The sequence below is a fragment of the Malus domestica genome, chromosome 16 (assembly GCF_042453785.1).
Source record: "Malus domestica chromosome 16, GDT2T_hap1".
Taxonomy (NCBI): Eukaryota; Viridiplantae; Streptophyta; class Magnoliopsida; order Rosales; family Rosaceae; genus Malus; species Malus domestica.
The window spans coordinates 17,366,672-17,394,004 of NC_091676.1; the positions used below are offsets into that span (position 1 = coordinate 17,366,672).

Genomic DNA, 27,333 nt, shown 5'->3' on the forward strand with positions numbered 1-27,333 from the left:
GCTGGGCACAAGTTACAAAGGCCACCTGCTTACCTGCTCAAAGACCACAGGGGGTAGGCTATTCAGTCACTACATAGCCCAATAAAGTACTTTATTGGTGGCATTCATGTAAAAAAGCTAGTGAGTCATCACCAAACCGCATTCGGGCACCGCTATTGCTACAGGAACCCAAGCTGAAGTCGTCTATAAAAGGAGGAAGAGAAGACAGAATTAAGGACACTCAATCAAACAAACAAAAGCACAAACTCTGATCAAGCCAGATTTGCCTTCAACGAAGCTGTAGTCAGCACAAGCCTTCATCCCATTCGGGATAAACCTTCCCAAACCCCTGTAATAGCTCTGCTACCTTGTTCATGGTGGTATCGATTCATTTTGTATCCTCTTCTTCCCCGTCAACCCCTCTAAAAGCTTTCAGACCTCTGACAGAGCCACAAAGATAGATTTTGTAAGAAGTTCAGCCTTGGCCGATAAGGTTCAAACTTACCCGACTATCTTTGCTCTGTCTTTGTCTTTTCTTTCTTTTAAAAGCACAATAACATGTTATATATATTCCCAGTTATATACAAGTTATTTCTAGCAAAGTCATAATGAAAATGAGTCTTCAGCACTTGAATCCGATCTGAATCGCGTCAAAGTTCAAATCAGATCTAAGTCTTAAGCCCGCGGGCATGTAATTTAAAGATCAGTAAAGTCCTTGGCCTCAAGGCATAAAAAAGAACTCTATGTGGACTCAACCCATCCACGACAATCCTTGATAAGCGAGAAGTCCGAAGTTACTTGGGGCGCAAGTAATCAATCTATTTCTCCGTTTTGTTGCTATTATATCTTGATTCGTAGAAAAGGCTTAAGCATGGAGTGAATTCTGATAGAAAGCCTCAAGGCCTACACCTAAGGCCCCACGAAGGCATCTATTTAGCTTCATTTCATGTTGCGGTCTAGTGGGTCCGAGTATAAGGATTAACTCTGATGGGACGCCTCAAGGCCTATACCTAGGGCCCTACAAAGGCACTCATTTGGGTTCGTCCTACCTCTTGGATTCAGATAATCAAAGGTATAATAGTGATAAGACTCTGGCAACCATAAAAGACCAAATATGATACATCCAAGCGCTAGTTTAGTTTGACAGGAAGCCTCAAGGCCTATACCTAAGGCCCCACAAAGGCACCTGTTATATCTAACTTGGTTTCTCGGGCGTATACATATTCAATCAAAGCTTAACACCTATTCAACATCTGCCATACTGAAGATGGCAGTGGCACGCCTGAGCACGACAAAGTTAATCTTGATTGTGAGCCTTAAGGCCTACACCTAAGGCCCCACAAAGGCACCCTTTCAAATTAACTCTGTCCTTCTCTTTCAGAACTGCCCGACGAGCCTTGCCCGAAGTGTGTCTTGCCCGACCAAGATCTGCCCGACAAAGGCTTGCCCGAGCGAGCCCGAGAAGAAAGCAGAAGTACGACAGATACCCTCAACCGACGCCATTCTCCCAGGGGAGCTGTGTGCTCGTCCGCCAGGAGATTCCTGTGACGAACAGTCTGATTTCACAAGTTATGAAATAGGGAAGTTGTTTTGCAATTTGGAAGTGCATTTTGTGGGGCAAATGCATTTTAAACACCAACTAAAAGAGGCACCAAAACAGTACGTACGTACATCGACGATTCTGTTCTCGTTTTGTCATTTGATTGATTACTTAATTGGCTCCAAAGGTAATGACGTATATTAGGATTATTATTATTATTATTTATTAATATTTGAATGCGCAAGATACAGTAGTATAATGAACATGAAAACTGATAATCATTCCACTGAGGCATTGACTAAAACAGTGTTGATTGGTGGTGAATTAGGATAGATTGATCTAGCCGCTCTCCCCCTTCTTCTCTCTCGCACGAAGCCAACCCCAAAACCAACTCAGCGCCGCTGACTTCTTCCTTGAGTTGGGGTTACAACCCCCGCTTTTTATTGCTTTCCTTCTCCTCCCTCTCATTTCTTTAGTTATGCTGGTGTATTGCTCTTGTGATGTCCTTGGTTGTCGATTTGAGAAATCACCCCTTATTTACTGTGCTTTCTTTGAAGTCCTCCTGGCGGTGCTTGCCATATCCCACTACTAGAAAAGAAGTTATCACTGCCGAAACAAAAACTGACAAGAACTCCAATTTCTGTCTGAAATTTGGTAAAAATCCGACATAAAACCATGCAATGTCGGATTGGAATAGTGACACCACTGCTAGGGTCACGAAAGGGCTTCGATGTCGGTTTGTCCGCTTAATCCACCACGAAGCAGCATTATTTGCTATTTATTGGTGTTTATAACTGTTCTTTTGCATCTCCGCAAACCCAATCCTTACCCTACATCCCTCCTCATTCAACCTTAAACATCCATCCTCTTCCACCTTGTTTATCTACCTCTTCTCTCCACCTACCGTCCTTCTCAGAACCTCTTCTCAAAGTCGTGTTGCTGCTTTGCCCAAAGCGAGGGTGTTTTAGGTGCCCCCATAGCACCATCCACTTCTTTTTTGTTTCAGTTTTTGTTTCTACTTGCAGGTGCTTGTATTCATGGTTCAAATATGTTGGCTCTTCTTCGGTGTTGAGGCTTTGGTGGCGAAAATTGGTTGGGGCTTTTTCCTTGTTGCATGTTCTTTTGTTTTGTGTTGCGAACCTTTCATTGAATTCAACGCAGAGTTGATTTTCTTCCGATGACTAGATGTGTGGTTGCTGGCGAGGTGACGGTGACTGTGAAGGTCGGGCTATGTGGGTTGAGGATTAGGATTTTTTCCCTGCATTTTTGTTGATTGGGCTTTGGCCAACCCCACCTTATTGGGCTAATTTGATGTACTTGTACCGGGCCTTCTTCTATCAATGAAATTGCTTGCTTTGTTTTCCACAACCACTATAAGTGAAATGCTAAGGAGACTCTCTCAAAGTGAGACTCTATATGAACTCTCTACCACATCATAGATCAACTTCCGTATCAACATTATAAAACATTATGCAAAATACATGAAATGACAAAGAGCTCATAAAGAAACTCACATTTGAGATAGTCTCCTTAATATTTCTCTTCCGATTCTCTTTTTCGAAAACAAAAAAAAAAAAAACAAAAAACAAAAAACAAAACAAAACAAAACAAAAAACTCTCATAGCTTACCAACAAATCAAACAAATATACCACGTGTTTGGTCTAGTGTAAGTATCCACATGATCAAGTTTACAAGTATATGTAAACAAAAAAAAAAAACATATATTATGAAAATATCTTTGAGCGATAACCGAGTATTTCATCCGATAAGAGCCTACTTAATTTTGTTACGTGTTATAATACTCTATGTATTGGATTCGATCTTTGGATTAAGTAATGATTTTTGCAAATATCACCTAAGATTTGCTTAATGTCAGATAGCTATTGATAGGATTAAAAGCACATCACAAAGTAGCACATAAATGTCTTATTAATTTTCTTTATTAACACTAAGATTTGTCAATTGTAGCATATGAAAATAAGGGTCTTTTCTGCAGAAAATTGTTTGATCTAACTACTTAAAATGTCACAAAAACTGGGCTGCTATCCCTACTGACCAGCCACCGAAAAATAATTATTAGACCGACTTACATTTATTTAAATTCAACAAAATTTTATATGCAGACACTAGACACACAGCGGACACTCTCACAAAGTTTTGGGATTTTTGGAGTTGATTTGCTATTTTAATTAAATCAAACAAAAACAGGACATAAGGAAATTTTAAATAATAAAAATAGATTGTAGTCCACAAGTTAAGAAAACTAGTTAGGGGAATAGCTACCCACCAACAAATAATCATACAAACATGTTATGTTTCATTCAAATTCCTTTTATTTCTAGATGAAGATGCTCAAGTTGGCTCAATGTTAGAACTCAATCTATTACTCTTTCTTCCGTAGTATGTTAAGAGAATGACATTTTCAACTTAACTTAGTCCCTAGCATGCAATCTAGAATGGTGTGTTCATAGATTTAGTAAGTAGAAATCATTAAGAATGAAAAGAGTTTGAGTCATCACAAGGCATCGAAAGTACTAGCGTTGTCTTATTTATCCTAGAAATCAATTCACATATGTTAATCACAATTAATAAGCACTACTCTAGAACATATGTGGGTCCTCATTCAATAAGGGTGGACACACACATATTCATAGCATTAGTCTTGGTTTGGTATTGCTGTGCTTTGAAAAAATATTGCTTTTACTGTGCTGTGAAAATAAGCTCATTTTTACTGCTTCACGTTTTCAGCCTTTTTTTCACCCAAAACTATGAAAATAAGCTGTTTTAAGTTTTTACCAAACACATTTTTGAGCTCAGTTTTTTTTTATACCCACTTTTTATAAAAGCACCTCAGTACCAAACTAGTACTTAGAATCCTAGATATGCTTACTGAGTACGCATCCATAAAAAACACATAAAGAATTCATCACTGACATAAGTAGTGAACCAATTTTCATCATTTCATAAAAGAAATTGAAACGAAATGTCAAAATATATTTGCAATCATATTCGGGGCTTCAAAACAGCCCCTAACTTCTGAAAATTTAACTATACATAATTCTTAAATTAAACCAAAAGAAAGACATGAGCTGAGAAGATAAAACTGAAAGAAGAGAATGTCAAGATTTCCTCATTCCTCCTCTATTCCTTCCTCTCCCAATTACCATGCCACCTTTCCGCTGGGCATTCTTTACCTCTCCCATAACTCACCAAACTTAATAGCCACTTTATTATCATAAAAGAGAGGAAATGGAAATACAATGTTAACTCCTTGCTAGCCTCTTAGTATTTCACCGGCCATAGCCTTTATGTCAATTAATCCTCATCTTTATTTCCAATTTAACTTTGATATTTGAAGCAGTGTGCTAATTAGCTGGTGGGAATACATTTGCTTTCTCTTTCTCATGAAAAAGAAAGACTAAGGCCATTCTACACGTGGTGATCAACTTTCCTGCATAACAAGAAAAATTAAATGTATCAATAAACCTAAAGGAGCATTTTTGCTCACCACCATTTATAGTATTGTATGCTCACCATCTTATTTATCATAGTTAGATGAGTTTGAATTTCGAGATTCGTGTAATAGATAGGCACAAATCCAAAATTTAAATTTATCTAACGGTGATAATGGGGTGGTGAGCATACAGCACACTAAATAATGGTGAGCAAAAATGCACTCTAAACCCAATGGCACACACAAATGCAAGTAAAAAAATATGCAAGATAATTCTCAGTTCAATTGACTAGCCCATAAAGCTTAAGAATTATAATATAATTCCTTAAAATTTTACTCCATCAAAAACACATATAAACCTGCCATGACCTTAATTAAGGGCAAACTTATCATTAGAAAATGTAGTTTTTAGGGATAAAATAAATATTAAATATGCACTCATCAGCTATAACTTTTTCTTCACATATATGATAAGTAGTTATACATCCCATTGTACATTACATTAACTCAGATTTTGGGTGATTGTGGGGTGGGGGGTAAAGCCGGGAAATGAAGGACAAAACTAAAAGGTGTGGTTAATTGGAGGAGAGACACACGTTAGTTATCTTTATATTTTCTAGTTATTTTATTAGTCACTTTCAACAAATGTCAAGTTTTCTTTTTATAATTTTTTTGTCATGCAAATTAAAAAAAAACAAGAACTACCATTTTAAATTTAAGCTACAACGGCCATTTAAAAATATGAATTTAATTAACAAGACATAAACGTTACAAAATGCTATTAAAACAATTGAACTAAAAGAATGCAACTGAAGATTAATTAAAAGGTCGTACCCAGTATACAAGTCTCCCGCTTTACGCAGGATCTGGAAGAGGTGAATGTCGGCTAACCTTACTCCCATTTATAAATGTAGCCTTGAAATGTGACATGTTCAAAACGTGGTGCAACTACACACGCACACTTTTCAAAGTAAGAAAGCAGACACAGTTTGACCAACTATGTGTTTAGTGCGTCTTTGAATTTCAAATGAAGTAAGTTCGCGGAAAGTAGAAAGCAACATGGCATTACAGAAGCCCATACGTCAGACACAAAACTAAGCAAAATGACAAACATATAGTCGGCACTGAGACTTGTCTATTTGAACCAAAAGGTTATTTTATATTAGAATTTAGAATCACAAATTGAAAACCATAATTTGTGATTAGGACAAGAAATACTGGTTCAAGCCCCTGTTATTCTCTCCTTTTAGGCCCAGAGAATTTTATTATGTCTGTGACCACAATTAAGTAGACTCATCAGCTCGGAGCATCGGGGGAAAACTGGTTCAAGTCACTGTTATTCATCCCTCCGGCCCCGAGAAGACTATAGAGAATTTTACCCTGTCTATGACCACGGTTAAGCAGACTCACCAGATCGGGGTATCGAACCCCAGAGTTTATCTAGTTACACGTCAACAACCCCACTCTTCCCATGCCATAGAGCTTGTCAGTATTTGCTGATTTCAAAAGCTTTTATCAATTCAAGTTTTTATTCAAAAAGAAAAAAAAAATGAAGGTAGGGGAGAGGAAGGGCTACAGTGAGGGGCTCCTTAAGTCAAACAAGATTTTGTTAAATTAGGATGTTAGATTAGCCATCGATAAAATTTAAACTCACATCATCATATATGAACTCAATATTTTTCTCCCATTATGATAGAGGGCCACTTGTGCTCTTCAATAATTCAATTTGGCTTTTTAGTTGAAGAATGGGAGGGGGTTGGAGACGGAGGGTACTGGTTGTGGTAGACCTGCCAATTTCTTACACGACTTGTTAACACGATATGTAAACAACACGAAAATAACAGGTTTTGGGTCAACAAGATAACTAATCGAGTCATTATCGGGTCACACGATAATAACCCGTTAATAATGGGTCCTTAACAGGTTTACACGAGAGTGACACGCGGGTAACCTATTTCGACACGATAAAAAAAAGTTATTTTGATGATTTTAATTTTTTAAACTACTAAAAAAAAACTTACTATAAAATACAATAGATATAATGAATATGTATATATTGTTTATTAATTATTATTCTATATAAATTTTAAAATTTAAGTTTTATTTATTTATTTATTTATTTTTATAGGATATTATAGGCAAAGATTGAGATTAAAAATCATAAAACACATTAAAAATAAAAATATCAAGTAATTTTAAAATACCAAACACATTAAAAAATTATAATAATTAATTTACATGTGCGAAAAATATGAAAAAAAATATGCAAACTGTGAAATCCCATTCCTGGATTTTACTGTTATAATCCACGTATTTGTATTATTGAGGTTTTATATTATTTTTGAGAATTTATGTTTGAATTTAGATTTTTTATTAAACTAGTTACGAAAAGTGAAGTTTGGAAATTATTTATTTAAAACTCGTAGACATTTCGAGGTCACAATTTATATCTTTGGATAGGGCTCGATCTCACGAACGTGTAGACGCAAACCATTCGTGAAACAGAGCTATAACGAAGAAATTAGAGACGTCTTGGTTTAAAAAAAAAAAAGAAAAAAAGAAAAAAAAGAAGAGGGACTGAATGCTGCCAGGTGGCAGCAAGAGAGAGAAGAAGACGAGGTTGCGGGAGAGAAAAGGAGGGGAAATGAGAGACCCGAAATGTGTCATTTTTGACCCGCGAACCACCATTTTTGACCCGACCATATCTCCTTCATCCGACTTCTGATTTGGGTGATCTTGGTGTCCATGGAAAGCTCTTGACGAGTCCTACATCTATGTAGTGTTATACTTCCATTTTTCATTTCAATTTTTCTAGGTCAAAGCCACAAAGTACTGAGGGTTTTCCGGCGAGTATTCTCATTTTATGGTGATTGCGACATCGATTACCGTTGATCACCACTACCAATAGACTCCCCTCAACCCCTAGAGCAAGGCCTATGCATTGGATGAGGCATCAGAGTTTGTTTTGGCGATGAATCAAGGTAACACCCATTTCTAGGATTTCCGGTGGGTTTGGATGAAATTGGGACACTTCCTGGCCAAATTGGCCTTTGCCACATATATGAAAATTGCTCCCTTCATTGAGATATACTTGCCTGTAAAATTTGGTAATTTTTTAAAATAGTTGAATTTTCCGGCGAGTTGGGGCTGCCGATCGCCACCCACGGCGGCGCGTGGCCAGTGGGTTGATGATGTCTTCCTAAGTTCAATTACATGCACTGATTCCATAATTGATATCCATATGACTTAACTTGATCAAAATATGAATCGACAATCCGACCGTTGGATCGTCACCAAACTTTAATGCATTATAGAACATAATATTTGAGGATAACTGGAACTAATAGATCGGGAATACGACTTACGGATCTTCCCGAATTAGATTTCTAAGTTAGTAAAATTAATTGCTAACCGTCACCTAATTCTAGCAATTGGCAGAGATCCGACTGTCGGATCGTTATGAAATTTTAGTATGTGGTTCTAAAAGTGTAATGGGGACTTTGGGAGGTTACGGATCAAAAATTTGATAGGCGGATCTTTCGGGTTAAATTGCTAGGGTGTGGACCTCACCGTTGACTGAGAGTTGTCTTTTGGTCAACATGTCTCGAACCATTTGAATTACAAAAATTAGTATTACTAAAGACTCAGTGAGGCTTTGCGAACTTGTCTCGGTGAGTGACTTTAATATATGTGATATGGTGATTACCCGATTCTTTATATTAATATCCTTTGTGGATATGACATGGTTTTATAAATGTGTTTTCTGTTAAAATGTGATTCTTTTATAATTGGTCATCGATATATTTTTATTAAATGTGATTTGATTCATGGATTGGTAATATTTGTGAAAAAGTGATTTTTATTGCATATTGAAATGTTTTGTAAATTGAGGGCTAGTAGGGGACTATGACCCTGCTTGGTTAATCCGCATTACAGGGTCACTAGTGGTTCTGCTTGGTTAATTCACATTGGAGGACCATACTATATATGGATCGTGCTTGGTTAATCTGCGTTGGGCGATCCTTATGGCCATTTATACTTAGGGGTGATCATGCTTGGTTAATCCGTGTTGGGTGATCACTGCCTAATAGTTTTGTAGGTGTGACTTTGCTTGGTTAGTCCACTTTGGGGAGTCACTACCTACCTGATTATCTTGACCCTGCTCGGTTAATCCGCATTGGGGGACTATACTATATGTGGATCGCGCTTGGTTAATCCGCGTTGGGCGATCCTTATGGCCATGTATGCTTAGGAGTGATCATGCTTGGTTAATCCGAATTGGGTGATCACTTCCTAATAGCTGTAAGAGTGAATCTGCTTGGTTAATCCGCATTGGGGGGTCACTGTCTACTTGGTTACCTTCTCAGAGGTGGCTCTACTTGGCTAATCTGTTTTTGGGGGCCACTTTGTGTTTGGTTACTTATGTAGGCTTCGGCCGAACTACGTCCCTCTAGCCCTAGTTTTTAATGCACATATGAATGATGGTTTTTGAGTATTTTGGTGGTTTGAATAGGAAAAGCCGTTGGATGTCTGTGTGACTCATTCGGAGTTTTTAGTGACTTGATTATGATTTCACAAAGCATGATTCTATACTCGATGTTTATAGATTGTGATCGATGGTCTGTTTTTATTGAATATCAAATACTTGTATTATTATCACTCACTCGAGCCTCGCAGCTTATATAGAGTGCCTGATTTGCCTAGTGTACCATTCATATAATGTAGGCATTGATTTTACATGTGACAGGTCTGGGTAGATTACGAGAAACCGCTTGATATTTTGGTTCCATTGAGTGGTCCATAATCCTTACTCTTGCTCATTTCCATAAGGTTATCGTAGAATCCTAGATTCGAGTGAATGGGAATTACCCACAATAGATCTTGTGAATACAAATTAGAATTACCATGTTATTATTCATCATCCAAGTAGAGAATTATATAGAGTTCCTTGGTTAAATTCGTGAAATGATATGTTATCGCATTGTTTGATTAACGTAATTAAATGCTAAGATCATGCATCTTTGATTCATGAATTGATTAATTGACGGGATTGTGGAATGACGCTGGATATGAGTGTTGTTATTATGATTATTTTAGTTGATCAATGTTTCTAGAGAATAATATTGTGCATTGTTAATTCTTTAATATGTTATATGCTATGAGTTGTAATTTTATGTGGGAAACATGATGCTTTATGTGATGGATGAAGTGGAAATGTTAATCGTCATGTGAGATTGTTATGTTGGATATCATTATTATTGTTATGATTAGACTTGTTGATAAATATGGCTAGAGAATATGATTGTGCTCAATCGTTTGTTCTTTGAAATATTGCATGATATGCATTGTGGTATATTGTTGAGACATAACGATTTATGTGATGAATATTCGAGTGTAGTGAAATAATGAACTACGAATGGCTTGATCCTTATTTATGGTACGTAGGCAGTCTAACGAGGATGTTAGATGTAGCCATAAAGTCTACGAAGAATTATTGCGCAGTTGGTTCTTAAGTTATGTTAGAGATACCAGTATTTGGTGACGTCACGTGTCGATCCTGGACGTATGTCGGGATCGGGGCATGACACAAATGCTCGTAGTCACATCCTCTACGCTTTGAGGATGGGTATATGATCGTTTGATTTTTTAAAACCATACAAACTCTCATGAATAGTATTTTTAAGGGAGTTCAAAATAAACAAAATTCATAATCATTAATGTATAAGTTTGAAAGATATGAAAGAATAATAAACATTCATAATTACATCCTCAACGCTTAGACGATGCTTACATGGTCGTTTAGATTTTTAAAACCCTCCAAATCTCATGAACAATGTTTTTTACTTTAGTGCAAAATTGATAAAATTAATAATAATTATTGTACAAGTGTGAAAAATGTAATCACTCGTAATGAAAACTTTACAACTTTCATGAAGGGATCAACTCCGAAATTTAGTATGTATATACTAATTTTAGTATTATGTTTTACATTTTTTTGGGGTCAAATTATGTTTTTCATTTTCTTTTTTATTGATTTAAAATATATTTTTCTTAATGGGTAACGGGTAACGGGTAACGGGTCGGGTCATATTACTTGATAATATTAACGGGTTGATTTCGGGTCGGGTCATATTACCCGTTTACTTTAACGGATATTACACGACATGACCTGTTAAGCTATTGGGTATGACACGAAAACGATACGAACATGAGAAACACAACACGAATGCCAGGTCTAGTTTGTGGCCCTGTTCGTTTGTATTTTTCTCTATCTTTTGCTTTTTAATTTTTTTTGGTAAGGATAAAATTGTGTTTTAAAAAATAAAATAAATTAATAGGAATTCAGACAGAAAATGATATTTAAATAGAAAAACACTCTTGATTACTATGTCTTTTCATTTCAAGAGGCTAATTGAGTCGATGTGGTGCTGGATAACGATTCATAAAACAACTAATAAAGCATGCACCATGCGTAACTTTACAAGCAATGATCCACATGTAAAACAAATTACCGTTTAATCTGTGAATTATCAAATTTTCAATCACTTTTCAAAATTAAATACCACCTTCTCTATATTTCAACCAAACCATTTATACGTTGCATTTAGTTTGTTAAACTTCTATGAGATCATTTGGATTGAAAACAAACGATACAAAATCCAAAGAGAGGATCCGAATTGAAAATGCTTACAACAAATCAAATAGGAAAAAGAATAGGAAGGGTACCGGAATGGGAAGTAGGAGTATGGTGTCTGACCGTGTTTGGCAAGATGTATGGAGGCTAAGGGCTGATTTAGTGTTATTGTGTTTTGAAAAAAAACTGTTTTTTGCTATGCTGTGAAAATAAGCAGCTGTGAAATAAAGTAACAGAGTGTTTGGTAAACTTTTTTGTATAAGTGCTTTTGGAAAAGAAAAAAAGCAGTATGATAGTGTTCTGTAAACTTTTATGTAAAACAGTTGTGACCGCGTGAAATGATCAAAATGGTATAATACTAGATGTGCTATGACAAGCCATGACGTCGTTTGCTGGCAACCTCTTCACCTTTGTCTTCCTCCCCCTCCTCATCTTCTCCTTCCGCATGGTTGTCGAAAATGGGACCCACCTCCTCACCTCCTTCGTCGATCGCGACCCTTCTCTCAAATCCCTCCTCTCCTGCCTCGATCTCATTGGCACTGGCAATACCAACCACCATTCTCCCATATCTCCAGTTGAGTCCCCTTCTTCGATCTCTCTTTGCCGCCGATACCACCCATTTCTTCACCTCATCTGTGTCGGAACCTTAGACTACGATTTCTTCTTCGGCGATGACGACGACGCTCGCTCACTCTTCGGCCCCAATCGTTATTTTCTCCTCCTCCTCCTCTCACTCCACGTCCAAATTAGGGTTTAATGGAACTGACGGGACTAGGGTTTCTGAAATTGTGCGCTCCAGCCTCACGTTCAAGGCTGCGAAATTCACCATTTTTTATGATAGGGCTAGAGGCAGAGATGGCAATGGAGAAAGAAATGAAGGGGAGGAGAAAGGCGGCAATGAAGAAATGGACGATCGGGCTGTCAATTTGCAATTCTTGATCAATGGATTGGAGCTGGGTCGCTGGGACATGGCAACATTGTTCTTCCTCCTGAAATTGTGAGGAATCAGGAGAAACTTTGAAAATAAGCCACTTTTTGAAGCTGCTTTTGCAGCTTCCACTTTTTAGCTTTTTTTTTCATCTGAAACTTTGAAAAAAAGCTGGTTTGGGGTGTTTACCAAACACCAAAAACTCTCCCATCTTTTTTTCATACCAACTTGTTTTTAAAACCACCTCAACCCCAAACCATACCTAAGAGTGCCAAATAAACTGAAGTTTTTTTTATATGGAGGTGTTGCAACAATACTTTGGCGGTGCGGAGGAATCTAGCCCGAAGGAGGATGCGAGTGGAGACGACATGCGTTTTGTGTGGTTCGTTTGAGGAAACAGAAGAGCATCTGTTCTTTGGGTGTGAATTTTGCCGGGTCATTTGGTATTGCTGCCCTTTACAGATTGATGTGGATGCCGTCAAAGGGGTGGATTTTCTGGAAAGTTGGAAGAAGATTGAAGCACGGTTTAAGGATGAAGCTGTAAGAGGCGAGCTGCTACAGGAAGTTGTTTTCGGCCTTTGGAGAATATGGAAATATCGGAATGCATTGGCTTTTGAAGGTACCTATAAAACTCCAAAGGATGCGATTGATTTATCACAAAGCCATATTCAAGAGTTTAGAGATGCCCAGCTGGTAAAGACAAGGGAGAAGGAGCATTGCGGGAAACCTTCAACGTCGGTTTTTGCTGGGCAACAAGTTCGATGGAAATGTCCTAGTTTTGGGACTTTGAAAATTAATTGTGATGGGGCATGGCATGGGAAATCAATGTTAGGTGGCTATGGGTGGTGGTGCGAGATTTTGCGGGACTTTTGCAGATGGCTGGTGGGGTGGGAGGTAAGTTTTTCAATGATGCAGCTATGGTTGAAGCGGCTGCAATTCGTGCAGCTTTGGTGATATGTAGGGACATGCATTATGAGATGGTAGAGACAGAGTCTAATGCTCTATCTCTTATCAACATGATAAATGAGGAATGCTCAATTGATGCAAACTTGGAATGCTTCATTTTTGATATTCAGAATTTGGCATCTCAGATTCGGAAGGTTAAGTTTATGCATGTTCAGTGAAATGGCAACCTCGCTGCCCATGCCGTAGTTTTCTATGCTACCTCGCGTGGTGGTTCAATCCTAATAGATGATTATAGTCCTGAATTTTTTTTTAATATTCTTGCAAAAGATGAAATGTTAATATTATAATTTAATAAAAAAAATTTAAAAAAGGAAAAAGAATAGCATTCATTGTTTTTTTATTAATAAAGGCAAACTCACCTCACCTCATCAGTTACATACGACTCCGAAGGTGCTGCAATTACAACAAAAAAAAAAAAAGAAAAAGAAACCAACAAAAACTCCTATATCCAATAAGGCGTCCAGGTTCATCCTCTGCTAAATACCAAGATTCGTACCTAACCCCTCCTTATAAATTAAAGCCCTAAATCCATACTTTCCCACTCAAATCGCACGATTCCTGAATTTGATAATCCCTGCCCGTCAGATTACACTTTGATTCATTCATTTTTTAATCCACCAAATAATCCTCCATTATTATCTACTTAATTATAAACCCCTAACTAATATCTGCTCCTTTGAAGCACAGAGCCGCAGAGGCAAAAATTAAAAACAGAGGCCTTTAGACCTTGGTCACCTCCTTCAATGGCGTCCATGGCCACCCTTTTCGTCAAAACCCCCTACCCCTCTCACTCTTTCCCCAAAACTTCAACTACCCATTTCTTCCCGGCCCTCAAGCTCTCAACCCATCTCGGGTCCAAGCCCAGGACCCCCCAGAGGCTCCGAATTTCAAACGGGTTGATCGAGCCGGACGGCGGGAAGCTCGTCGAGCTCTTCGTCCATGAGTCGAAGAAGGGCGAGACGAAGAAAGAGGCGGCGGCGCTGCCCAGGATCAAGCTTTCAAGGATCGACCTCCAATGGGTTCACGTGATCAGCGAAGGCTGGTCGAGCCCTCTCCGCGGATTCATGAGAGAATCCGAGTTCCTCCAAACTCTTCATTTCAATTCACTCCGACTCGATGACGGGTCGGTAGTGAATATGTCCGTGCCGATCGTTCTGGCCATCGACGACGCGCAGAAACGCCGGATCTGCGAATCGACCAGAGTCGCGCTTGTCGACTCGGATGATAATCTGATCGCTATTTTGAAAGAGTAAGATGATCTTCCTCTCCCTATTTCCTTTCAAAGCTTGTTAATATTTTCACTTTAGATAGCATGTTTTGATTGTAAATATCATTTCTTTTCGCCAAAGTAAAATTATTTTTCTTGGGTTACAATTTTAAGATTATCTCCGACCATTAGCTTCAGAAAGTTTAGGTTTTAACTCAGAAATATGTTTTCTCCTCCAAATCTAAAATTAAATAATGAATTTAGGTTAATTTTTTTTAAATTAACTTTTTTATAAAAAAAATGTAGATTATCCTAAATTAATTTTATGAACATTTTAACTAAAAATATTTAAATTTCGATAAATATTAAAAAATCATTAAATCAATACATAAAAAGTGAGTTTTGTATAGATGTTTGAACAAATGTATAGGTATTTATAGAGTTTTGGGTGAATTTTGAGTTAAATAAAATTTTCTAATTATTTTAACTGTTGAATTTAAATTTGGGTCGTTAAAATTTTTTTTTTTTTTACCATTTGATTTGATTATATTCGATCTTAGCTGTTGGATTTAATAAATGTATAAATATAAAACTAAAAAAACAAATTTGAATGTAGGCCGTTGGATCAACCAACGGCCAGTTGATCTCAGCTGTTGCTCGTGAAACTAGCTGTTGGATTAATGACGCAGGTGATCGACATGCCCACGTGGGTGGGGCATGCCGGTATCTGCCTTGGGCTCGTTGCTCATGTGCGTGCATTTGCCTTCCGACCGCCCAGTTTCACTCATGTTGGTGGGGCCCACACCATTTCGCGTTGTTGCGTCTGCCTTCCAACCGCCTGGTTTCTGGCTTTTTTTTTTTCTTCAGGTTTTAGGTTTTAGGCTCAAATTAGAACTATGGTTGGAATGAACTGGGGGGAATAGAAGGAAAATTATAGGTTTTAGGCTATGTGTTGGAGTTGGCCTAAAGGAGGGAATCTTTTTTTTTTTTTTTTTTTTCGGTCTTTTCAAGCGTTCCTTTACTTTTATAATGATAAATGATTTAAGTGGTCATAATATGAACACCGAAAAAATCTCATCCAAATGGTCTATATGCCTTTCCACTCGACAATATTATTGATTGTGACTGGGAATTTTGGGTTTCTATCACATACATGTCAATATGTCATGTGATGAGAGAAAACGATAAATATATGTTTTTTTATTGTTTATTATTGAACTTTTAGTATTAAACTTAAAAGTGAGTGACCATGCATTTTCGAACATTTTGAGTTACATGATTTTGGTTTTGAAAAGCAAGATTTTTCTTATTTCCTAGTAGTTAGAGGGTGGTAAAAATAGGAACTCAACTATAGAAGTGGAGCAGTAGAAATATTATGAATTCTTTTCTCTTATCATATTAGCTGTACACATTTCTAAAGAACAATTGTGAAATTATACAATTTGAAATCTTAGATCATCATATATTTATCGATGTAGAGCATTTGATTTTGTTGGACTTCAAACATTTAGGATTTTTATACTCTTTGTGTTCATCTTTGAATATATGCAAATATATATTGATGCCACAATGCATCCAGTCATTTTCTTAAGAGGAATATTCAATTTAATGTCTTCAAGCATTTGCTGGTTGGAGAGTTGTACATGTCCCAAGTTTTCTTTTGCAACTTTTATCCCAACCATCGTAGCATTATCACATTGGGTTCTACAACATGGTTGCGATTTCTAATTGGTTATATATGTATATTTATGTCATCATGTGATGCGTACCATGTTGTAGAACACAGTGTGATAATGCCATGGTGGTAAGGGACAAAGTTGGGAAGTGGAGTAGTGTACTTTATCGTTTATGTGTCTGATGATAAAACCTGAGTATAAGAACATGTTCTGCTCCTTTTGGGTTCAAAATGAAGTTACTATATGAAAATTGTATGTCTTATCCCATGACTTGCCATGGTTTCTGATGCCTAGCTCTTTTATTTATTTGGCAGCATTGAGATCTATAAGCACCATAAAGAAGAACGGATTGCCCGCACTTGGGGAACAACTGCCCCTGGTTTACCTTATGTTGATCAAGCCATAACCAATGCAGGAAATTGGCTGATTGGAGGTGACCTAGAGGTTCTAGAACCTATAAAGTACAATGATGGCCTTGATCGCTTCCGATTGTCTCCTGCACAACTCCGTGAAGAATTCACAAAGCGCAATGCTGACGCTGTATTTGCGTTTCAGCTGCGAAATCCTGTCCACAATGGACATGCTTTGTTGATGACTGATACCCGTCGTCGGCTTCTTGAGATGGGCTACAAGAACCCCATTCTGTTGCTCCATCCATTAGGAGGCTATACAAAGGCAGATGACGTTCCACTTAGTTGGCGAATGAAACAACATGAGAAGGTATAGAAACGTTTTGTTTGCTGAAAGCCCTAACTAAATTGTGTGTCTGCTTGTCCTTAGCCAAATACTGAATTCTGTTCGATATTGTTCTAATATTTCTTCAGGTTCTTGAGGATGGTGTCCTTGATCCCGAGACGACTGTTGTTTCCATTTTTCCCTCTCCCATGCACTATGCTGGCCCAACTGAGGTGCAGTGGCATGCAAAGGCTAGGATCAATGCAGGGGCCGACTTTTACATTGTTGGTCGGGATCCTGCAGGTATGGGTCATCCAACTGAGAAGAGAGATCTGTATGATGCCGATCATGGCAAGAAAGTATTAAGCATGGCACCTGGACTGGAGCGACTTAACATCCTTCCCTTCAAGGTAAGTCAATTATCTGGCAGTGATACTATTTGCCCTTCTTGTATGATATCTTCCGTCATTTAAGTTATTCCCTTGCAGGTTGCTGCTTATGATAAAACTCAAGGCAAAATGGCATTTTTTGATCCCTCGAGGCCTCAGGACTTCCTTTTCATATCTGGCACAAAGGTACAAAGTTCTTTTAATGTTGTTTCCAACATGCTTTTTTCTTTATTGTTATAATCAACCATTCAAAGTAGTATTTACAGAAAAACACATTGATTTTAAGTGCATAAACTAAGTTTAGTTTATCTAAAAGACATTGCAAATTACTATGACAGATGCGAACACTTGCAAGGAACAAAGAGAACCCTCCCGAAGGATTCATGTGCCCTAGTGGCTGGGAGGTGCTAGTTGACTACTATGACAGTTTGGCTCCTGCGGACAATGGTAAAGTCCCAGAAGCTGTTCCAGCCTAGGTGGAGTTGATGTATCATATTGTACTTGCACTATTTGGGAGTTAGCTAATCTAGTCTCCTTTATGTAATCAAGATTGCCTGATTAGTCTCCTTTGTGTGATCAAGATTTCCTAAGAATCTCTCACCTGTTTCGAATAAAACCGTGTGAGCCACTGGTGCAGAGAAATGATACTTGCCTCAACTGTAATTAGTGCCATGTAATTACATCTTGCATCACTGCATTTGTGCACTCCCGTGGTACATTGTATCATGTGGTTTTCTTCTGTAGAACATTAGATTGTGCTATGCCTTTAAAAGGTCGTACCCAGTGCATAAGGCTCTCGCTTTACGCAGGGTCTGGGAGAGGTGAATGTCGGCTAGCCTTACCCCCATTTATGGAGAGGCTGCTCCCAAGTCTCGAACCCGAGACCTACCGCTTATGGGCGAAGGCACTTGCCATCGCACCAAGTGCTATGCCTTTACTATGGCAAAATATTCCTCTATGGTATGCACTGGTTATGATTTAAGATGCTGGATCCAAAAGAAAAGCATGATCAAATTCTCTCAATTTCTTGTCTTAGAGCATAGATTTAGTTTGGAACATTTTTAGATTTGACAACTAGCATCCAATTGCTCCATACTGTTAGGTGGGGGTTCGAACTTGGGTGTAATGCTACGAGGACTCTGCCTCGACCTACTACTCTAACCTGTGTTTGCTATCCCTTTTTGGACAGCTGAATATGGGCTTACCTTCAACTGGTATGAACCTGAAAACCCAACTTATGGGCCAAGATATGGCTACACACCCAATGCACGCACTCCATTATCTCTAACTTAATCGCTATGTATTTGCAAACCTGTCCAGAAGTTCCACCATAACCACCCAAAAACAATTCGTTCCTTTGACTTCCTCTGAAGACATTAATCCTCTCCAAATCCCTTAAATTCAACTCATAAAACACAGCGAAACACAAATATATTGAATACCAACGTGTTGTACCTTCTAACACCAAATATTTGTCTGTCCCTGAACTGCAAGAGCAAGAGCACAGCTATCTGGAACAAAGCTTGGGGTAGAAGGTTTATCCATAGGATGTTGGTGATCACCGTTCAACCCATGGGCAGCCTCTCCATAAGCTCTTTGGCAGGCTTATCGGTGGCGAGAGCCAAAGCAGCCATTGTGTCCATAATCAGATTCACCAACAGCAGTTAGACCGTTGTTAAAGGTCATTCACTGACCGAGGCAGTTGCACAAAGTTGATCACAAGAGTTGCAACATTTATTGTGAGCTGGAATTGGACAAACTTTTGGATGTTGGCAGAAACTACTCTTCCCCATCTTAAAACAATTACCGAAGTTGCAAAATTGTCATCTAAAATGACAATGTCTAAGCTCTTCTTGGCAACTTCGGTGCCCTGAATCCTCATCGAGAGTCCTATGTCCGCTTCCTTGGCAACTACCTGGCCTTTCTGCATTCTTTGTTCCAGTGTGTAGTTGCGAAATTCTACACCTTCTACCACTGCTTCGTGGGCTTCCTCCTAGTCAGGCCTAAGTATACCACACTCACTAGCTATTGCTTTAGCGGTGAAAACATTGTCGCCAGTGATCAATTCCACCTGCACCTCGACAAACTGGCAAGCTTCTACTGCTTCCTTCACTCCTGGCCTATATGGATCCTTTAGACCTACCAATCCTAATAGGATCAAGCTGCTTTCTTTGAGCTTTTTGTACTTCTTTTCGTCATTATTATGCTTATCCTGAACTTGTTTGTGTGCCAAAGCAATGCATTGGAGACTGCTTGTTGCCATGGCTAATCTGCTCAAACTTCAACCTTTCATCATCATTCATATCTTTTGTGACACAGACGCATCGTAGTAACTCGAGCATATTTCTAGTATCTTTTTTGCAGTTTCTTTCCAATGCACATGGGTAGCATTGTCTGCCTTTCTTCTAATCAAAACCCCGCTTCGTTTCTTATGTGAATTGAAGGCTTCAACATGATGAATGACACATTTCTTTCAATTCATCCATATCCATATGCAGCTCCAGAGTAGCCCATGAAAGAATGGCTTTTTCAGTACGACTACCCAAAAATTCAAATCCCGATCCTGAACTAGGCCTATACACACTATCAGTCGTGTTAAATGCAACTCCTCGATTAAATCGAGAAGATAATGAGAAATTGATGAATAAGAAGCATCATTTTCCACAGATTTCTGTCCAAGCCAAAAATTTGTATCCTTCATCTCATTGAGTGTCAGCGTGCCAGTTTTGTCTGTACAAATTACGGTGGCACATCCTATAATCTCGCAAGCAGAGAGCCTCCGCACCAGAGTGCTCTGCAATCATCCTCTTCATTGAATAAGTGAGAGTGAAAGTGACAGCAAAAGGGAAGCCTTCAAGAATTGCAATCACAACAACTACTGCAACTGCTACAATGTTGACTGTAACATTCACCACATCATTGATCTTCGCCTTGCTGCCCTCAAACTTGCCAAATTCACTCTCGTTCTTCGCGTTGTCCGTGAAGTAACGCCCTACCAAGCCCTAAACCATGAATGCAACACCCAAGTCAATCTTCGCCATTAGCGGGTTTAGTTTACTTAGCCGCTCTTGTCATGGTGTCTGCCAATCACTCGTGTCACGGATGACCAAACTCATCATTTCGCCCCACGTCGAGTTCATGCCAACTAAAGCCACAAGCATTTGTCCATATCCATCGACCACTTTGGTTCTGGAATACAAGAACGGATTCTGGCCTCCATTAACTTCCACATGCTCACTCTCCCCTGTCATGCTTGATTTGTCCATCCACAAACAAATATTGATAAGATTTCTACCACCTGACAAAATATAATAAAAAATGTCTAAAATACTTGCAAGAGAATAAGGTTATTATAGTATAGATAGCTCAAGTAATATCGTTTTCAAGGAGAATTGATATGAATAATTTGTATTTAAAATCAATTCTTAGTTAACTATTTAACACAAGATTTAGAAAAAATTGAAATTGTGAATAGAAATAACAAAAACAAGTAATAAAAATACGGCTAAATTACAGAAAATTACTTCAACTATGAGTCGCATAACAATTTCATACTTCATGTTTTAAAAATTCTAGGTCATACATCCGTTAACATTTCTGTTAATTTTTCTATTAAATGCTGACGTGACATGAGCAAGACCCACTCTATTACTAATTGGAATAAAAAATTAATTAATTAACAATAAATTATTTATTATTTATTTAACAAATAAATATTAATTATAAACAAATAATTTTGTGGGCCTCCTCATCCCAATCTCTCTCTCCCTCAAACTTTCCCAACGTGCCCCAGAAAACGGGCATCGACCATCCGGAAATATTTATGCTCCGTTCACCCTAAAATCTCTACCAAATACACGAAATTTATCTCAAAACAAAGATCACAGATCAAAGAGTAGAAATATACCTTTTTTACACCAAGTCGTGGCCGGATAATGGCCTGAGAACGACCTGAGGTTGTCAGTCTGAAACTAGGCTTTTGGTTTCTTGCGAAATCGAGGCAGATTCGAGTCTCCCATGCTCTAATCCGAACCTCAGGATGAAGGGAAAGACATCCGTGGTCCAAGTTTTGTCCAATCTAACGAGGAATTGACGGATTTTCATTAGAAAACCACGAGGTGGTGGTGGAGTCCATTTATGTTGTTGTACAGAGAAGATGAGAGGTTTGAGAAACTAGGGAGTTGAGCGTTGAGGGAGAAAAGAAGAGAGAGTGACACTGTTGTGGTGGTGGTCTAGTGATGGCTGTTCTCTAGGGCTCGGCTTTTCTATGAACACAGAGAAGAAACGATGGTGAGCGTTGGGAGAGAAGGGAGAGTATGAGGGAGAAAGAGAGATTGAGATGGGGCCCACCAAATTATTTTTTATAATTAAATATTAATTGTTAAGTAAATAACAACTAATTTTTTATTAATTAATTAATTTTTTATTCTAATTAGAAAAAAGTGGGCTCCACGTCAGCATTTAACAGAAAAGTTGACAGATGTATGACATTGCAACAAATTCATAAGATGAAGTATGACATTGCAATATTTAAAATATGAGGTATGAGATTGTTATGCGACTGATAATTGAGATATTTTTTGTAATTTACCCTAAAAATAACTAAATTAATAAGAATGAAATCAGCAACAATAAAACAAACGTTTTGGCAAAATCAAAAGTAAAAGGCACAAGAGTTTAGCCTCCACTATTAACAATCCTACATAGTACTACCAATTACTTATGAATGATCACATACATGGTTTGAATGTTAGGTTTTCCTAATGTATATTCTCCTCGTGATATTCAACATGCAATCCATCTGTGTTTTCAGATCAAATATGAACATGTAAGACTCATTAAGTTTTATGAAAAACTTTCGAAAAAGCTTGCAACCCTTAAGAGTGTGATGTTCACTTTAAGTGAAATTATAATTATCAATCACAAGAAACCCTACTCAATTTCAGGGTGATATTCCAACATAAATTGTATCAAATTACTTGTCCAAACATTCTAATGGAAACTAAACATTCTAATGGAAACTAAGCATTAAGATATATAGAAGTTTAAACGAATTCGATGCCAAATTAGGTTGCCCATTGTGTAGCTTAGCCGAACTTTCCTTCCCTCTAATGTAAAAATATCAATGTACTCAAAATATATTTTCTAGACTGCTAATTAGTTTTTTATAAAGTCTACATTATTCGAACTATCCTCCGCAACAGTAAAGTATAAACTTTGGATAATGTTTGTATTCCTCCTTTTTGAGGAATGAGCTTATTTCTCACTTTTAAATAATATTATTTATCGTAAAAATTTATGATTAGAATCGTTCCCTTTCTTAATTTTCATTTGAAGAACATTCTTACAACAAATAAATAGACGGTTCATTATGAATATGTTACTTAGTACATAAATTGTTAATTTATTCAATATATATGGATGACTAAACAATATCTTATTTGAATGATTTTTGTATGGTTGATCTTCAAATAAAGACTAAGTATTTGAACAGTTCTGATATAAAAAATATGTCATTTGCATGTAGAATGATAAACTCATTCCGGAGGGAGAAATGCGAGTATTATCCAAACTTTAAATGACACTTACAGTTGCTCTAATGAGTTTTATTTTATTTTTTGTTTTGTTGTAGAACTTTTATAAAATGAGCATGCTTGATTGACATGAAATCGTGTAATGAATTTTCTTTCTCACTAGGTGCAAACCTTCTAAAGAACAGACAACAGTGACCGGATTGTCACTATGTTTTCCAGTCACAAATGACATTACATCATTGGAACGAAGTTTTAATTATATTATCAACGAAATATATGTTGAACATACTTGTATCCTACAAATATATGTTGTACAACAAAGTATAAATTATATTACTATAAAATAATAAAATAAAATAAAAGGTCGTACCCAGTGCACAAGGCTCCCGCTATAGAATAATAAAAGAATTTAAAAAATATTAAACTAAAAATTATGTCAAACTATGACTTACACGAACGAGTAGTGTCGCTTCTGAATTGGGTCTTCAATCCTTCAAAATGAAAGCCACTTCAAATAGAGTTCTTCTTCGACTTCTTCCACTTGAGATAGCTGAAAATAGGTGTCTCAGGAATAGGAATAGACTTGACAACCCAACCAATTGGCCAAGAGACTGCTGCAATACCAACACAAGCACCCCACTGCCCCCAATTCAACCTTTCTGTATCTGCAAACTTCTTCAAATACTCCACCATCACCACCTGCAGCAAAATAGTGACGCCAATAATCCCCATAAACAACTTGTTGGTGTGGATTCCTCTGAACACATTCTTCTTCTCAAGCTTCCTAGCATTGAACTCATTGAACACCTGGCACAACACAAATGTGTTGAAGATCAATGTGTCCTTCACCTTGTCCTCCACGCCGAAGATCGATTTTCCTTTGAACTGCAATGTTAGGAGGATTGCAATCTGGTAGACTGCTTGAGGCAGGAGGTTCCTCCACATTATGTTGGTGATCAGAGGCTCTGTCCTCCCAACCGGCTTTTTCTTCATGAGCTCCTTCGTTGGCTTCTCTGTGGCGAGAGCCAGAGCACCTAGTGTGTCCATGATCAAATTCACCCACAGTAACTGAACAGCTGTTAACGGGACTTCACCGGCGGAAATTGCCGCCACAAAGTTGATCACCAGCGCTGCGACATTGACGGTGAGTTGGAATTGGATGAACTTCTGGATGTTTTCGTAAACACATCTTCCCCACCTTAAAACCGTGGCCACCGACGAAAAGTTGTCGTCCATGATCACGATATCCGAGCATTCTTTCGCAACTTCTGTGCCTTGAATACCCATGGAAAGTCCGATGTCAGCTTCTTTCAATGCGGGCGCATCGTTCGTGCCATCCCCCGTCACTGCCACCACATGGCCTAGCTGTTTCAAGCACTGCACCATGAGAAGCTTGTCAAATGGGGAGGACCTTGCCATCACACAGATTTTGTCCACCTTCTCCATTCGTTCTTCGGGTGTGTAATTGCGAAATTGCACGCCTTCAATCACCGCACCGCTGAAGAACATGTCCTGATCAGGCTTGAGTATCCCGCATTCTGTGGCTATTGCCTTAGCAGTGAACACATTGTCGCCTGTGATCATTTTAACATTCACCCCTGCACGTTGACAGTCTTCAACAGCTTTCTTCACCCCTGGGCGGCATGGATCTTTTAACCCAACAAGGCCTAATAGTGTCAATCCATTTTCTTTTAGCAAATTTTTATGTTCTTGATCCACTTGCTCTTTTACCTCAATTTCTTTGTATGCAAAAGCAATGCATCTCAGGCTGCTCGCCGCCATACCTTGGATAATCTGCTCGAATTTCAATTTCGAGTTCTCATCCATATCTTTAAGAACTCCAGATGCATTGTAGTAACTTGTGCACATTGCTAATACCATCTCTGGAGCTCCTTTCCAATGTGCTTGCATATAATCGTCCGCCTTCCGCTTCATCAAAACCCCACTCCGTTTCTTCTGCGAATTGAAGGCCTCGACATAAAGAGTGTTACAACTCTTCACCACTTTCTGCATATCCATCTTAGCCACATGCACCGCCCATGAAAGAATCGCCTTCTCAGTAGGACTCCCCGAGATTTCAATTTTCGAACCCGAATTAGGCCTGAACACACTCCCGGTTGTGTTCAGAGCAACCCCTTCATGAATCAAATTACAAACAAAAGGAGATATAGATGAATACGCCTCTTCTTCCACGGGTTCCTCGCCAAGCCAAAACTTGGTCACCTTCATTTCATTCATGGTGAGAGTGCCTGTTTTGTCGGTACAAATGACGGTGGCAGACCCCATCGTCTCACAAGCAGAGAGCTTCCTCACCATCGCCTTATCTGCCATCATTCTCTTCATCGAATACGCAAGCGTTAGAGTCACAGCCAGAGGCAGGCCTTCCGGAATTGCCACCACAACAATTGTAACCGCAGCCGCGACAATCCCTACGACCGCGTTTAATATATCGTCAACTTTAGTCTTGCTGCCATTATACTCTTGGTTTCCATTCTCGTCCTCTGTATTTCCAGTGAAGTACCTAACCATCAAGACAATCAGGACTAAAAATGCAACTACTAAACCAACTTTACCAATCGATGACGTTAGCTTGTTGAGCCGAGCTTGCAGAGGCGTCTCTTCACCATTGTCGCGGCTGATTTGGCTCATCATTTCGCCCCATGTCGTGTTCATTCCAACAGAGGTTACAAGCATCCGAGCGTAGCCATCAACCACTTTTGTGCCAGAAAACAAGAAAGGATTCTGGTGGTGACTAATTTCGACATGATCACTCTCCCCTGTCATGCTCGATTCGTCTACTTGTAACGAATGGCCGTCTAGAAACAATCCATCGGCCGGAACTTGGTCTCCGATCTTTAAACAAATGACATCACCAACTACTATTTCGAATATTGAAATCTGCTGGCGCCTGCCGCCTCTCACAGCTTCGATTTGGACATTATCGCTGACTTTGGACAACTTATCAAATTGTCTATTCTGTCTAAAATTACTCACAGCAGATACAGAAATTACCAGAATGATTGCGAGAAATATACTTCCGCCATCGATCCATCCTTCTTTTAGGCCGTGCACTTTGATTCCCAAGGCGAGAGAAAGCGCAGCGCAGCCTAAGAGGATGAGAATTGTGAGGTCTTTGAAGGCCTCCAACACAAAGTGGAAGAACCCTTTTGTTGGTGGCTGCTTGTACGTGTTCGAGCCAAATGCCTTGAGTCTTTTCGCAATGTCGTCTGCGGGATCATCGCCACTATGGAATCCGTGCTCTGCGTCTGTTTTGAGAGCGGAGGCAATTTCTTCAACCCCTCCCAGCTCCTGAAGCTGGTTGAGATTTTTCTGCTTGACAAGGTTAGTGAGGGTAGTTTGATCAAAATGGAATAAGCTATCTGATGAATCAACAGTAATGGCGGCATAAGAAGTTGATCGAGATATTTTGGTGTTTTTGTATTTTGGTTGAGAAAGGTTGAAGGCTCTGGAGCAGTAGATTTTGGCAAAAGCCGAACGCCAATTTCTTTGGTGTTTGCTAAGAGTGCTTTTCTGAACATCGAAAAGCAGCCTGATTTCAATGCAACCCAGTTTTGCATGCAGGGTGGTAGACATGCTTAACTGGAAAGTGCTTTAAAGTTAGAGATAGTAAGAGATGAAAAGACTGCTTAAGTGAAAATTGCTACAATTTGGAGATTGTTATGGATGGAAAGACTGCTTAATTGAAAAGTGCTGCGAAGTTCAGAGATTGTTAAGAATGCAGTATGCGGTATGCATGCATGGATTAGCTGTGTGTGTGTGTGTCAAAACATCTTTGCATCATTCAGTACTTATAGCGGCTACTCGTTTCCTACAGAGGAGAATAAACGCTTTTCTTCTTCCTCTCGGTTACTTCGCAAAACATCTTTGCATCATTCAGTACTTATGGCGGCTACTCGTTTCCTACAGAGGAGAATAAACGCTTTTCCTCTTCCTCTCTGTTACTTCGCAAACGTAAGCGTGTTAACAAGACACGTCGTATCTTTGTCGACAACAATTTCTCAGCTGGGCCAAAAGTCAAAAGCTTAAATTAAACGCATTGCCAAATAAAAGCAATGAGTTTGCTTGGTAATGGATGCAAACTGAAGGCTCCCCGAACTCGCTAGACATACGAATCATAAGAAAGTAACTGTTGATGAGTCCCATAAAAAAATTAAACTTTTTCTCTTCCTCACCCTTTCCCCTTCTGTTTCCGATTACTTCAGTGCATCTTTCTTTCACTTTCTCGCTCTTTTTCCCTTCTCGGTGAAAAACCAAAAGACACGCCCACCCATCCTTTTCTCAGTCAGCTGCATTGGACAGTATTTCAGCCTCGGTTTGTGTCGTTGTGTT

General features: G+C 38.6%; 2 protein-coding genes and 1 pseudogene across 2 annotated transcripts; 1 reads left to right on the forward strand and 2 right to left on the reverse strand.

Annotated features, from left to right (window-relative positions):
• Positions 1-13,876: 13,876 nt before the first annotated feature.
• LOC103403953 (ATP sulfurylase 1, chloroplastic) lies at positions 13,877-18,154 on the forward strand. The gene is made up of 5 exons (XM_008342800.4): positions 13,877-14,751; positions 16,700-17,105; positions 17,210-17,470; positions 17,549-17,635; positions 17,788-18,154. The coding sequence occupies exons 1-5, from the start codon at positions 14,246-14,248 to the stop codon at positions 17,923-17,925; spliced, it is 1,398 nt and encodes a 465-aa protein (XP_008341022.3). The 5' UTR covers positions 13,877-14,245; the 3' UTR covers positions 17,926-18,154.
• A 286-nt stretch (positions 18,155-18,440) lies between these two features.
• Positions 18,441-21,495, reverse strand: LOC103404002 (putative calcium-transporting ATPase 13, plasma membrane-type; annotated as a pseudogene).
• Positions 21,496-23,222: 1,727 nt separating this feature from the next.
• Positions 23,223-26,851, reverse strand: LOC103416858 (putative calcium-transporting ATPase 13, plasma membrane-type). Its single transcript, XM_070816221.1, has one exon. The coding sequence runs from the start codon at positions 26,575-26,577 to the stop codon at positions 23,494-23,496; it is 3,084 nt and encodes a 1,027-aa protein (XP_070672322.1). The 5' UTR covers positions 26,578-26,851; the 3' UTR covers positions 23,223-23,493.
• Between the last annotated feature and the right edge of the window lie 482 nt (positions 26,852-27,333).